This window comes from Podarcis gaigeae, assembly GCF_964106915.1.
Source record: "Podarcis gaigeae genome assembly, chromosome: 3".
In the NCBI taxonomy this organism is placed as follows: Eukaryota; Metazoa; Chordata; class Lepidosauria; order Squamata; family Lacertidae; genus Podarcis; species Podarcis gaigeae.
The window spans coordinates 53,748,947-53,763,208 of NC_139680.1; the positions used below are offsets into that span (position 1 = coordinate 53,748,947).

Here is a 14,262-nt window from a genome sequence, read left to right on the forward strand (position 1 = left end):
TTCACCCAAATCTCTTGCTTTTTAAGGATATCTCTCCTGCCCATGAGGGCAAAGTGAGGCAAAGGTGAACAGACAGACATACAGACTTGCAGTGGTGTGGGACATTATTATAGAAAATTTTGTCTGCAGTTCCATCTCATTGCCACGTTCTTGGTTTTATCGCCTTGAGTCTCATCAGGGAAAAAGGAAATGAATGAATGAATAAAACAACTAGACCCATCAGAGACTTTCAGTTTATGAGAATTTTTTTCCTTACCAAGATATCAGCCAGACCCTTAAGTAACAATACAGTACCGTAGTACCTCAGGTTACATACGCTTCAGGTTACAGACTCCGCTAACCCAGAAATAGTGCTTCAGGTTAAGAACTTTGCTTCAGGATGAGAACAGAAATCGTGCTCCGGTGGCATGGCGGCAGCAGGTGGCCCCATTAGCTAAAGTGGTGCTTCAGGTTAAGAACAGTTTCAGGTTAAGTACGGGCCTCCGGAACGAATTAAGTACTTAACCCGAGGTACCACTGTAGTACAAATTAACTAGCTCAAAGGTTTCCCAAAACTTTGCTACAGACACCCTTGCTGCTGTCACATGGTGAGAAAGGAGTTCCTTACTGTTAAGGTCTTTATTGGCTTCAGGGGATAAATTTTCTCCCCTTGTCCTCTGCTCAACTAATGTTCCTCAACCCTCTCTGGAGCCACTTCCCCCCACTCCCCTTGCAACACGCTCCTGCACCTGCAGGCTGTCAACCTCCTCTTCTGAGCAATCCCTTGGTGACACGTTAAGGCAGAGAGGAAAAATGTGTAGTATTCATACTCAGGGGTCACCAAGTAATTTAACACCCTTCCTTCCACAGGTCACAAAAATAGACAGACAGATTTTTTCCATAATATGACACATATTAATCTTTCTGAGGATGATGTACAGCCGGTAATCTGCAATGCAACCCTACATCATAAGATGCGACATAAATTTAGCCTCTTGAAAGGCTCTTGGACTTATTATGGCATCTCCCTGGGCAGTGCTCCTCAGCAGGGACCTTAACCACATTGCATGCTCTGCTGCTCTGTAATAAACCACACACCTCACACAGTGCTTCCAGACATGGGTGATTTAGCAGCACCCATGGTTCAGACTTTGCATTGCAAGAAATGGCTGACTAGGGATCAGCTGTGTTGTCTGCACAGCTGGTGGGAATGCTTGAGATAGGTCTGTATGTGGCAGAATGCTAAAGATATATTTGGGAGAGATTACCATACAGGAACCACTTCTTTCTTGGTTATTTTGTTTAGTTGCTAATGATGCTGTTTTGTATTTGGCTTTATGTTTAACAGAATATTTTAATTTTTTCATGTTGCATTAAATATGTATTTTGTATTTAGCCCTTTACCTGTCATGTTTTATTTCGTGTTGTTCTGGTAGGTTGTGATCCACTTTGAGATTTTAAGATTTTTGGAGTCTTACCTATTCTCACCTGGACATTCCAGGAACTGAAAATGGGTCCTGTGTTGTACTACTGACCTGTCTTCCTGACTTAATGAATAAAAGTGAACCGTCACACTTCTATCTGCTGCAACCCACCTGGCCTTGGTTTTATAGCATCATACTAGTGAGAGTCCTTACGTGGGTTCCCTATTGGTAGGAGGAAATAACAGAGGCCAACCAGAGAATATTGAGAAGCAAAGCAGCTAGTAAGCCTGATCTTTATTGATCTGTTGCAACAGGGTGCTCCCCTCACCCACAGGAAAGGAGGAGGACCTCGAACAATGACACGCAAGGCCTTATATAGACATTTTAAATTCCCTGCCCTGGAGCTCAAGACCACCCCCCCCATACATCATACATACATCACAGAAGGGGTGTAACCCAAGACCAGCCCCCACAAACATCATACCTACATCACAGAAAAGGTGGTCTGCAACAGAAATTTGAATGTTGTTGTTTTCCCTGTCTGCCAGGTTATCTGATAATGCCTTAACTGATTGCCTTTCCTGGTAGTCTTTTCCTGGTAGTCTGTCACCCTTTGAAATGGTGATTACTAAATTCCTGTAACAATGAAGGTTTTTTTCACCTCCTCCCTCTTTGCAGAGAAACATCTGGTCAGCTTGGGAGTCAAAATGGTTTCAGGACTGTCTTCCTGCGCTGCTTCAGACATGTGATTTATATATTTATGTACGTGTTTGCTTGGTACATTTATGAACATTTAATATATATCTAAGACCTTAAAATTCTTATTACACTATGACCTGCTGAGTTAGCCGGCTCCACTAGCTCCATCCTCCATCAATATCTGTGAGATTCAAAACCATACCTCTGTAATCACGAAACTTGCTGTGGTTGACATCCTGAGGCTACAATCTCATGTCATGCTGCTCTCAAGAATTTGTCCTACATACTTAACTTATACCAGGCAACTCAAAAACCTGCAGTCAGAAACATCTGAAATGGATAAGACATAGATGATGAAGCATTTTTCTTTTTTGAAAAAATGTGCTATGCAAACATAATCAATAATTCTAACAGCAGCCTCAGTGGGCTGTATGGATCCATCTTTTTCTTATAGGTCCTGCAGTTTTATTGATTTATTTTAGGGTCCTTGTACAAGACCACCCAGCTCGCAAAGGGTCAAGATAAAAGTTCCCGCTGTCTTTTGTAACAAGGAGCTGTTAGATAATTATTAACCTTTCAGTGACTATCAGCCCAAATGTTATCTTGGGGGTGATTATTTTTCTTGGTTGTTTCATATGAGACTCCCTGGCTTCATTGCTACAAACACACCTCTTGGTACTGGATGGATCCCTTTCAAGCTGTCACGTGCAGTCTTAGCTAAAGAGGCAGCACTAACCCCATTTACCTGGGAGTAAGCCCCACTGAATTCAGGAGGACTTATTTCTGAGCAGACATGGTTAGGACTTAAACCATAATCATGGGGAGTCAACAATCTCTACCCTGGGAGCATAATATATTTCTTTATACATATGAGCCCCCTTTTTTTTTCAGTGGACAGACTGAATTGTGGCATGCCCTTTCTTACCTACGTGTCTTATTCCCATCTTCTTCAAATCAACAAACTCTCTGGGTGTGAGCATGGGAGAAACACACACAGTCACTCAGCAGTCTCTCATACACCATATGTGGGGGCTAAACTCAGCAAGCTTCATGCTCATGTTTGAGATACACAGTTCAGCCATACAAACTAAATGAAAATGATGGTGCTGACTTTTACACAAAACATTCTGATAGCCAGTCCAAGATTCTGTCTTTTGCACAATACATGAAATCTGGGAACGGGGCCCAAAGGTTGTTTGTTTGTTTGTTTGTTGAAAAAACTTGTTCTGATAGGCTAGCAACCAGCTTTCCACTTTTCATCATGCTTTCCACTAGGTGGCACTGTGATATGCCGCATGTTAAATTTTGGAATTGTAAACACCTTACAAATGCTGGATACTGTTTGGTCCTTTCTTTTATTGAATGCCAGGCATGCATAAAGAAAACATTCCCTGGACTCAGTGAAGTAGAAAGGGTAGTCATAAATCAACTTTGTGCCAGGTACTAGTGGGAGTGTGCAGCCACTTATCACTTAGTCTAGGTCTGCATTCATGAATTTCTGAACTCCTCACCTGGGCTGACACACATTGGAATGTTTCTATTTAAATACAAATTATATGATGTAGCACAACCCTGCACCATTTTTCCTGCAAGAGTGCAGATATAACGAACTGTGTCATTGCTTGAACTCCCTCTCAGACAGGTGAAGAACATTAAAATAATAGACAGTACCCTGAGGGTCATCTTAGTGCAATGCAGGAGTCTCACCTGTTACCTGGCTGCTTTGTCCTATACTGCTGAGTACCTTCTGGGCTTGGGGCTCAAAAGACAGTGAGTGGACTATCTGGCTCTCGTCTTTGTGAAACCCAAAGATGTCCAGAGAACAACATGGATTTCCTCTGGGCTCAGGATTGGTGAGACTACAAGGATGGCAGCAGTACAGCACATATTACACAGAAGGTCATGGTGTGTATGTGCTGAGGCATCATGGTTTGTCTGAATACAGGTGCAGTGCCAGCTATAAGAGCTTGCTGCGCCACCTTTCAACTAGCATGTCATTACAAACCATTGCTATGGCCAAATGAAATGGAACACCTACAGAAAGAACACATTTCTAAATTGATAAGTGCCAAGTCAGCATGCCTCTGGATAGCAGGTGCTAGGAAACAGCCCACGTATCGTGTCCTTACTGAAGGTGTTTCATTTCACTGCACTCAGGTCCTGCTTGTGGGCGTCCCATAGGCATTGCTCTGAGAAGAGGATACTGTACTGGACTAGGCGGACCCCTGGACTGAACCAGCAGAGCTCTCCTTATGTTATTATGTGTGCTTGTTTTCAGTGGGTTGCAAATGCTCACTGGTATATTGTTATATTACGCATCCCAGGGTTGAGATCCTGTTGTAAAGGAACAACAAAATCATTTCCTTGCAACCTTCCCTGTGAAATGTGAGGCAAGATATTAAAAGAAGAAGCACCTCTTAAAAGTACTAAAGCGGGTGTAGTTATGTTTTAAATAAGCAGTCAATATTGTCTCATTGCCTTTTCAAAGAAAGATTTCGCTGAAATGAATTGAGAAAAAACCAAACCACAGGACCTTTAACCACATTTTATATATCCATGTAAACTGGGTTTGTTTTTTTTTTAAATCACTCTTCACAATTCACTTCTAAAGCTGGAGAATTGTTTTTAACACACCACCTGAATATGTGAGTAGCATTTTTGTTTACAAAAAAATTCACTGAAACTTGCATTTATACCTGAGCTGCTATGAAGCCGTTAAATGTTTACATCAGTCCAAGAAAGAATACCTAGAAAATGTAGTCTGGCATTTGGTGATGGCAGACTTTGCTCTCTATACAACTGTCTAGAAAGGCTCAGCAGGCCAACTCACTCTTATAATTCGTGGGCAAAGTGGTTTGTTTTGCTTTCCCAGGCATTTTAAAACTGAAACTGATGCTGATGCCTCCTGCAGTTTAGGAGTGATTGGATGTTGTTGTTTTAGTGTTTAGGGGTTTTGTTTGTTTGCTTAGCTCTGATGAATTGGATGTCACCTTGGGAGCTTTTCAAGGTAGAATGGATGATTCATAAATTTTATAAACAAATATTTGCTGTCCAAGTCATTGTGGGATGCCTTCTGCTGGCTAGGCTGGGAAAACCTTTAGGCTTGCTGACACAGCTACTTTGACCCAGTTGGACTTGGCAGTGGACAGACATAAGGCTGTGGGAACCTGTCAGGATTTGCACGCCCCTTGTTCCCTATTAAGAAACTTTGGAGAATGATAGCCTCCATTCATGAGGGTGCCTGTTACTGAATGTTGAACATGCCTCTAGCAAACTGCTTGCAGTTTGAGCCAGTGGAGATTCCCTGTCCCAGGCTTGATGTCCTTTACTCACTTAGCCCTGCCTGGTTAAGGTCACTTTAGGACTGGATCTCTTCACGGCAACCCATTTCAGAGCAAAGTTGACAGACAGCAGCCCAGCCAGCCCACTTTGCATATTCTTGATAAAATTCTAGTTCCTTTGTCACATGGGTTTGCTTTGGAAATGAACAGTAAAAAACAACAACACAAAACCACAATCTGGGGGGTTGAAAGTTTTGCCAGTGTTTCCTAAGGATCATGTAACTCCCTGCAGCAATGCTTCAGTTCCAAAAGTTCACACTGCAATAAATCACATCCAGCAGTGCCACAGACTTTTTTGTTGTTGTCTTTGCTTAAAAAGATTAAGGAGGCTGCTCCTTTGGAATCATTAACGTAGCCTGATTTAATGGCCCAGCTTACCTGTAACATTAAATCAAAACATGACTTACGGTACTTAGCATGAAGAAGCAAACATATAAGCTCCAGGAGAGATCATGGCTGCTTTGCTCATTTTGCTGCTGTGCTGCACTGAGCTAAACCATGGTTTGGTTTAGAATGTTGTTCAAACCTGGGCTTGTGATTTAGGTCTCTCCAGATAGACGATGAACAGAAACCATAGGTTTTGGCAATGGTTCACAGCTAATGGTTATCTGAAAGGGCTAAACCAAGCAAAGTCAAATCATGGCTTAGCTCAGCACAGCACAATGGGAAAATGGCTGCGGAGGAGCAAAGTGGCCATTGACCACAACCTCCTTCCCGTGTTTGCTCAATCACATGAAGCCATGGTTTGGCTTAGTGTTACATGGCAATGAGGGCACTGATATACATGCAGACCAACTGTATTTTTCCTGTCATGCATAGTGGCTGGATTGGAATGAGAGAGAGACAGAATCCACAGAATCCACAGTCATTTTTGTGACTGCTAGAGAAAGCACTACTATGAACACAGGGATAGCTGGAGGCTTTCTTCTTGTTCACACTGAGATTTCACTATGTGATCTTGTATGGCAGAAGATGAGTTGGCTTGGCGAACTGACCCTTAAATACTTAGAGAATTTATGTGAAGAAAGTAAACAAAATCCCTTGTGACTGCAAAACTCAAACTTAGTCTCTCTCACTCTCACCCCCCCCCCCCCCCCCCGTCTTGCCTTGGTATTGATAGACTCTGCCTGTTTGCAGGAACCATTCATTTAACATTGTTTTGTACATACAGGGAGAAAAAAGAACACGTAAAGCCCCAACAGGTTTGGCTCAAGACTGATATGTACCTCTGCAGATTACAGAAGAGCTTGTGAAAACAAGGCTGTTAAAGCTGGAACAGACTGGAAAGACAGTCACGCATGAGATACTAAACTGGTCATGAGACAGGGATTTGTTCTCACTGATGTAGAATAATAACCAAATAAAATGATGTGTTAAGTGATGGTCAGCCATTTATTTCAGCACAGGGAAGTTCACACTGGAAACAATTGACAATGGTATGAACACTTTATACTACCAAGGGAATAATGAACATTTTGTTTATTTATTTACAACTAGTAGACTCAAAGCTGTCATTGCTTGGGAATTCTAAAAAACAAAAAAAAACAACCAGTGCACATTTGGAAATCAGTGGTTAAAATCAGTGCAGTTATGAAAATTTCAGTCCATCATCTTGACTCAAAATGGCTTCCAACTGTATTCAAACATCAGTGAAAAACCACTCCTTGATTTCAGGAAACATCATGCATTCTTTGTTTACAAAATCTTAAGAGGCGTCCAAACACATAGTGAACAAACAACTTTGCAAAATATAAAGCAAATACTTACATCCTGCTTTATAGTCCTGAGATGCTCTCAAAGAAGCTTCCAAAAGATTCTCAAAATAAGATCACATTCAAACCTGGTACAGGAACCAAAATCACTCAGTGTACATTAGGGACTAGGATTTTTCAGGCAGCATTTCCTGCCCTCTTCCTTGTCCTTCCCTGATGTCAGACCAGGCAGCAGTTCCCACCAAAATCTTGAGTCAAGGGAGTATTCTTGAGCAGCTGCATCTTGCTCTGCTCATGATGGAATGGAAACAGACTTCCCCACTAGCAGTTGGCAAGCAGCAGATCCTCTGAGGCGCAGGGGTGGGGAACCTGTGGCCCTCCAGATGTTGTTGGACTCCATCTTTCATCAGCCTCAACTATCATGGCTGATGGTCAGGGATAACAGGGGCTGTAGTCCAGCAACATCTGGAAGGCCACAGGTTCCCCACTTGCTCCTGCTCTGAGGCAAGGAAGGGGGGCTCAGCAGCTGGATCTCGTTCAGCACATGATGGAACAATATGGCTCCTGAAACAAACTGATGTGCTGTTGCCCTATATTACAACAGCAAGCAACCAAAAAATTAAACCCTGCATCCAAATCAAATATGGATAAATCTTTTCAACTTGTATATATGGCTTCTAAAACTCCTTAGTTCAAGCAGCTGGAGCTTTGGAGGACAGCTGCTACAGGTTGGGTCCAGAGTATTGATGATTTACAGATGAATCCTAAATGTGTATGTGTGTGAGATCTCTAACACAGCCACTGCTAAACCATGGTAACGCGTCAGTGGAAACATGGGAGGCAGAATGAATTGGTTCCCAACAGAACTTTAGAATTTTTGATCCTGCTCTCCCCCCAAAACACACACACACACATTGGGCCTTAGATACAAGGCTGCTTCTTACCTGCTGCTGAATGCTCTGTTTTGGGTCTGCAAAACATTGCAGCACAAACATTGCAGGTGGTAGATCTAAGCCCAGCTCTGTGCACATCCCACAGCACATCCACATCACAGTGGATGCATGCCACCTTCCACAGGTGGAGCACCTTTTTGCAAGCAGAGGGGTACTTCTACCTCCTCCAGCCAGTGGCTCTGCAGGTCAGGACTGCACTCTTATGGCATTTTAGTACGTAATCCATTTCTTTACAAATATACTAGATAAGAAAGAAAGAACCTGGACATGGAACTGCTAGTTTGCAAAGCAAATATATTTCTCCAAAAACAAATCTGCACTCACACTTGGAAACTCCCAACACTGTTTCTTGTTAGCCAGCTGCACAAACTCTGGCCTGATGTGCAGAAACAGCAGGGGAGGTGGCAAATTAATTATCATGGCATTTGGATGCTGCCCTGTAGCATAGAAGTTTTCTGGACAGTTTGTCTTAAATAAGAAAGCAACTGGAACACAAAGAAGACACAAAACCCAAAGCAACATAAATACAACCAAACAAAACCTCACCACATGCAGATTTTAAAACTGAACGGTCCACATTACTTCCAGTTGTTTAAAAGGCCTGGATGATGAGAAAATATCACAAAGACAGTGCCAAGTGAACCTTCCTGGGAAGGAAGGCTGCTCAATACAGTAAATAACTGGGTGGCCACTGCTGAAAAGGCCTTATCCCTGGTGTTTACCCACCTCACTTCATTCCTTAAGGGTCTCCAAAGAGCACCTTAAGGTTGGACTAGGTACATAGGATAGAAGGCAGTATTTCAGATGACCTGGTCACAAGCTACTCAGGGCATTAAGAACATAAGAAGAGCACTGCTGGATCAGGTCAGTGACCCACATCCTGTTCTCAGTGGCCTACCAGATACCTGTGGGATGCCCAGAAGCACTTTCTCCAGCTTTAAGGCACTTTAAGTTGGGCCCAGAAAAGCACTCAGCGCCACTACAGTTGCCAAAGCACAGGGATAATATGGTCAAACCACCTTGTTCTCAATTGACAGCAGTTTCCATGCCATTTTAAAAAGTATGTAGCACATTGCAATAATCGAAACAAGCGCATGGGTAATGAAGATTGACTGCAAGTTGCCTAGAGGCTGCCCCAGTTTAAGCAACTTACCAATTATAAATTACTGTTAATAACGATGGTGGACACGCAATATTCCTCCAAGTTAATGTATGCACAATATTTGACTTCAAGGTCATACGACTTAACCCACATGAAAACACTCCCTGCGTTTAGAAAAGAAGAGTGGATATCACAGAGTTCTAGCAGGCTCCGTGCTAGTTTTCTGGGTGCTGCGATTTATTTTTCGAGGGCGAAGGTGTGCTCAGTGATGCCATCAGGGCAAGGCTTTGGGACAGAAATCTAGGGCGCCATTAGGCAAAACGAGAAGGAGTGTCCCTAAACCAAGGGGTCCTGGCATAGTGCAATAAAGTGAAGAAATACACTTTATACACACTAGAGAAGACAGGAGTTGCACCTGGGTACAGGCAGAGTGCCATTCCCTCACGTCCAGATGAGGGAAGAGGAGGGCTTCGGGGTAAATCCCCGCTGGCTTCCAGGCAGGCTCGAACCGAGCCATCGCTGGGAAAGGAGCCGCCGGGGCGGGCGGACGCGCCTCCCTCGGCGCACGAGGGGAGGCCCGGGCCCGCTGGGAGCCGCCCCTCCACCGCGCCGTCCAATGGGAAGAGCCGCGCTCGCCTTCCTCGCTTCCTTTCTCCCGCGGGAGGCGGCCGGGCGCTGGGCAGACGGGGAGCCGCTTCTCCGGCGCCGCCACCGTCGTTGAGGGGGCGTCCCAAGGAGGAGGCGAGCGGGAGAGGGCCGCCGCGGGCGTTTCAAAGCGGCGGGAAAAGGGCGAAGAGCGGCGGCTGGGCAGGCAGCCGCGAGTCCCGCGGGGCCATGGGTCGCTGCAGGCGGCGGCTGCTGCTGCCGGGGGCTCCGGCGCTCGCCCTCTTCCTGCTGCTGCCCGCTTGGCTGCTCGGGAGCTGCGCGGAGAAGCTCGGTGAGTCGGGGCCGCCGGGGCCATTTTTGAACGTTTCCTTTGAACTGGGAAAGTTTAGTGCCGAGCGCGGAAGGATTGTGTGAGAGAGTGATTGTGTGTGTGTGTGTGTGTGTGTGTGTGAGAGAGAGAGAGAGAGAGAGAGAGAGAGAGAGAGAGAGAGAGAGAGAGAGAGAGATTCTCTCTATGTGTAGAGAATGACTGAATGCGACAGCACTGGAAAAGCTCGTGGTTTAACTCTCTGAAAAAGATACCAGATGTTCTTTGCCTTCGAGGGATCAGATTCCTGGAGATTTAAAACAGCATTTGAGATTTCTTCCTTCATCGTCTTTTAATAATAATAATAATAATTATAATATATAATATAATTGTGCATATTGTGGCAGAGCGGATGTTTTTCTCACCTTTCCAATAAGTAGTTTGTGGCTGGTCAGCTTGTGTTTATTAAATGGTTGAAAATGCAGGACTTAAAGGCTAGAAGGTATTTGGGGTGAACTGGCACATAACAGGACCAAGGTATGATTTGCGGTGCTACTCTTGTCAGCAGATGTTGTTGAAGTCCAGACTCCATCACCTGCGACCATTGGCCAAACTGTCTGGTGGCTCATGGAGTTGCAGTCCCAAGAACATCTGGCACACCAGCTAACCTTGTGCTAGATATATATTCTACTTTACCCCAATTTCCACATGGAAGAGACCTAGCTCAGCAGCAGAGCACATTCCTTGCATGCAAAAGGTCCCAGTTTCAGTCCTAGAAATCTCTAGGTAGAGCTGGGGGGGCTGCCTTGAAACCTAGGAGAGCTGCTGCCAGTCAGTGTTGACATTACTGATCTGGATGGATCAATGATCTGACTTGGTATAAGGTATTTGGCCTCCCAGTGTTGTTCGTCACAACAAAGCTTTGAAGGAGATGGAGTTTATTTGCAAATGGAGTTCTGGGGTTGATGGACAGCAACTTGTCCTGCAGTGCTCAAATCAAATGTCAAGACTGTCCCATTTGCTTCCATGAAGAGATTCCTCCTTTGTACACATACGGCTGCCTTCTTTTTTGAAGGGAATGAAGAAGCCTGATGCATGATGTGTGTGCAGAGATGTAGATTGCGGGAGGCAGTAAAAGGCTGACTTGGGAAATTAATAAGGCCAGAGAATGCACACTTAATAGGACTGAAATGCAATGTTACTCACATTTAATATAAGATAATTTTCCACATTTTGACAGTTGCTGCTAAATAGCTTGGCATCTTGCTGGGAAGCTGAGCATCAAAAGCTTTCTGAAAATCCTATCTTGACCATTAAATAGTGTGATGAGAAGTGTGAAATTGAATGTTTGCTTTTTAAATATAAGACGGTCCTTTGATTTTTGTGCTTTCCATTTCATCGCTGCATTTCTGCCTGTAAAACTTGTTTAGTTTGGCAATGCATTCCACAGGGACGAAACTATGCTTTATTTCACCCCGGTTGAAGACTTAGTTTGGCACCCCCACACATATATTTGTGTACACACACACACACACTCAATGGCACCCCTCTGGAGGCTTCATCCAGGGCAAAAAGCCTGGATAGCCCTGCCCCTGCCCCTCCATAGCTAAAGCTCTGCATTCCCTAAGGAATCTGAAGTAGACAACCTGTAAATCATGCAATGGAAGATCACATATACTTTGTTCTCTGTTCTTAGATGCTTTGTTTGTGGTTTCAAAATTAACGGTAGTTTTCCTTCTCTGGAATCCTGTGCACGTTTACTTGGAATTAAGTCTTGCAGTGTGCTCATAGAGGTTCACTTCCAGGGTTCACCCCTGGTTTGTTATCCTTTTATGTTTGGTATTCCATGCAATTTTATTTCATTAGCTATGTGTGCACTTCTTAGGTGAACTTTGCTTTCTGTAACTCTTTGTTCATGTAGGAATTTCCACTCCCGAAACCTAGGGCTGTCAATAATAACTTGAGAAAAGACGATGGATGAATGTAGGCTGCCAGGCGCAAGAGTCTTATCTAAGGGACGCTGTGGAGGTACATTGATTTTGCTGGCTGAAACAGCTGAGGTAGAATGGAATCTCCATTACGTGCTGTGGAACTGTGACATCTGGCAGTTCTAGAGGGAGGACGGTCTAAATATTCTAATTAAAAAGAGATGTTTTAACTGCACACAAGAGCTTTCCTTAAGGGTATAGAATTGCCAAATAATTTTTGCTATGCCAGTTAAAAATAGAGATATTTTTCCTCTCCTTTTAGTCTTTGCCCTCTTCCCCTACTCCCCCCCCCCCCACCTTTGCTTTGTCTGTGCCAGTAGAACAATGAATTATGCTGTCTTAGCTGATTTTAGTGCTTTATATAGTTTGACCCGGTTAATCCATGACTAGTTTAGCCATGTGTCTACGTAGCAGCAAGATTATAACAGTAACCCATATTTTAAAGTCGATGCATGTGGACTGTTTTTTTAAAAAAAAATCTTTTGATTTTTAATTTAGAATAGAAACACAAATTATGAAGTGCAGTTTTACTACAAAGCATAGTTGATTCTATGTAGTGCAATGGCTAAGAACCAGTGCCGGGAAGTCCCCCGGTAAACCTCAGTTCTGCCATGAACATACTAGTTGGTCTTAGGCCAGCCATTACCCCTTTCTGTGTCAGCCCCAACAGCAGCAGCAACATGCAAGTAGGAGAGGACTCAGCTGGTAGAGCATGAGACCCTTGATCTCAGGGTCATGGGTTCCCCCCGTTGGGTAAAAGATTCCTGCATTGCAGGGGGTTGGCTCTCAGGGGTCCCTCCAAATTTACAGTCCTAAGCCTAAGCAAAGAAACTGATGGTGGTAGATGATGATGATGATAATAATAATAATAATAATAATAATAATAATAATAATAATGGCCTGCCTTGAAAGACTGTAAAATGAGAGGATGTGAAATCCTTCAAACATTCAAAGTACTGTATAAATATTAAGACATTAATCTTCTGCAAAAGTTTTTCTAATGCCTGACTTGGTCTTGGGTATGTCAGAGGACAGGCATGGCCAGCAAAAGATTTAGTGTTAACCTTTGTATGTATTGATATTATCTGCTGTGATGTCGCTTGAATGACAGTGAATAATGAGAGTTGCGGTTATTCATTAGCTTGTTAAACAGGCCATAGCTGAATGAAATCGATACCCAAGGGTCTCCATAAGATTTTAACAATTGGAATGGGTATCAGTTTAACTCATTGCTAACATAAACTTTTACTGTAAAATCTCGTTTATGTACCTAACGCATTTGCTTCCAAGACAATTGGAACATAGGAAGCTACCTTATGGGACCATTGCTCCACCTCTGCTGACAGACAGCGAATCTCCAGTGTTTCAGACAAGGTTTTCTCTCAGCCCTGCCTGGAGATGCTGGGTGTTGAAGATGGTTGTGGGCTTACTGTACAAGCTTAAACTGTGTGGTAATTATTTCTAGTGCGAGCAAAAATTACATTCCCGGCAACCTCTGTGCTGCTCCTGTGAGAGACTTCTGGGCAGAGGTGTCACCCACAATTTCCTCCCAAAAGCGTGCTAGACCTGTCTCCAACCTGTTCAGTGGAAAGCTTTTTGCTTTCTCTTTGCCCTCTCTTTCTCTCTTCATGGAGAGACAAGGAGTAGGGTTGATGCTCTTCTGTGTTCCACTAGCTGAGAGATAAAACGGGGAGGGAGGCACCAACCAAAGGAACAAAAGAAATGAGACACATCCAAGTTGCACAGGAAACAATGCAGTTTATTGAGGTCCCATACATTTTTTTATGCCACCGGGCAGGCGTGGGGGTGCAATTACACACACGCATGCACACACACAACAACAACAACAACAACCTGGAGCTGCTTCCTTAAAATAACTGCTTGGAAACCATTGCACACTTCTCTGAAATAACTTGTAAGGCATCCTAGAGGGAGTTTTTATGCCTCTGGGCTTAAAAGCTGAAGTGCATTCCAACCATGGCAAACTGCTCCATTGGGCTGAGGGAAACAAAAGCAATAGGGAGTTGCTCTTGCATGAGTGCACACTTGTCTCCTGGCAGAGACATACTTTTTGTCACTATGTGGGAGTGCTGCTGCTAGTATCCCAGTGGCGTTGGTATCTCCCATTTGAAACAACTTCACATGATCAAG

The 14,262-nt window shown here is 43.8% G+C and overlaps 1 protein-coding gene across 4 annotated transcripts in view; it reads left to right on the forward strand.

Moving 5' to 3' along the window:
* Nucleotides 1-9,864: 9,864 nt before the first annotated feature.
* DCBLD1 (discoidin, CUB and LCCL domain containing 1) overlaps nucleotides 9,865-14,262 on the forward strand; it is a 29,774-nt gene continuing 25,376 nt past the window's right edge. For 3 of the 4 annotated variants that reach the window (XM_083731205.1, XM_083731206.1, XM_083731204.1), the window contains exon 1: nucleotides 9,865-10,147. In XM_083731205.1, coding sequence (XP_083587331.1) covers nucleotides 10,045-10,147 — 103 coding nt within the window. In that variant the 5' untranslated portion in view covers nucleotides 9,865-10,044. The remainder of the gene's footprint in view (nucleotides 10,148-14,262) is intronic. The other variant, XM_083731207.1, reaches the window with a different exon arrangement.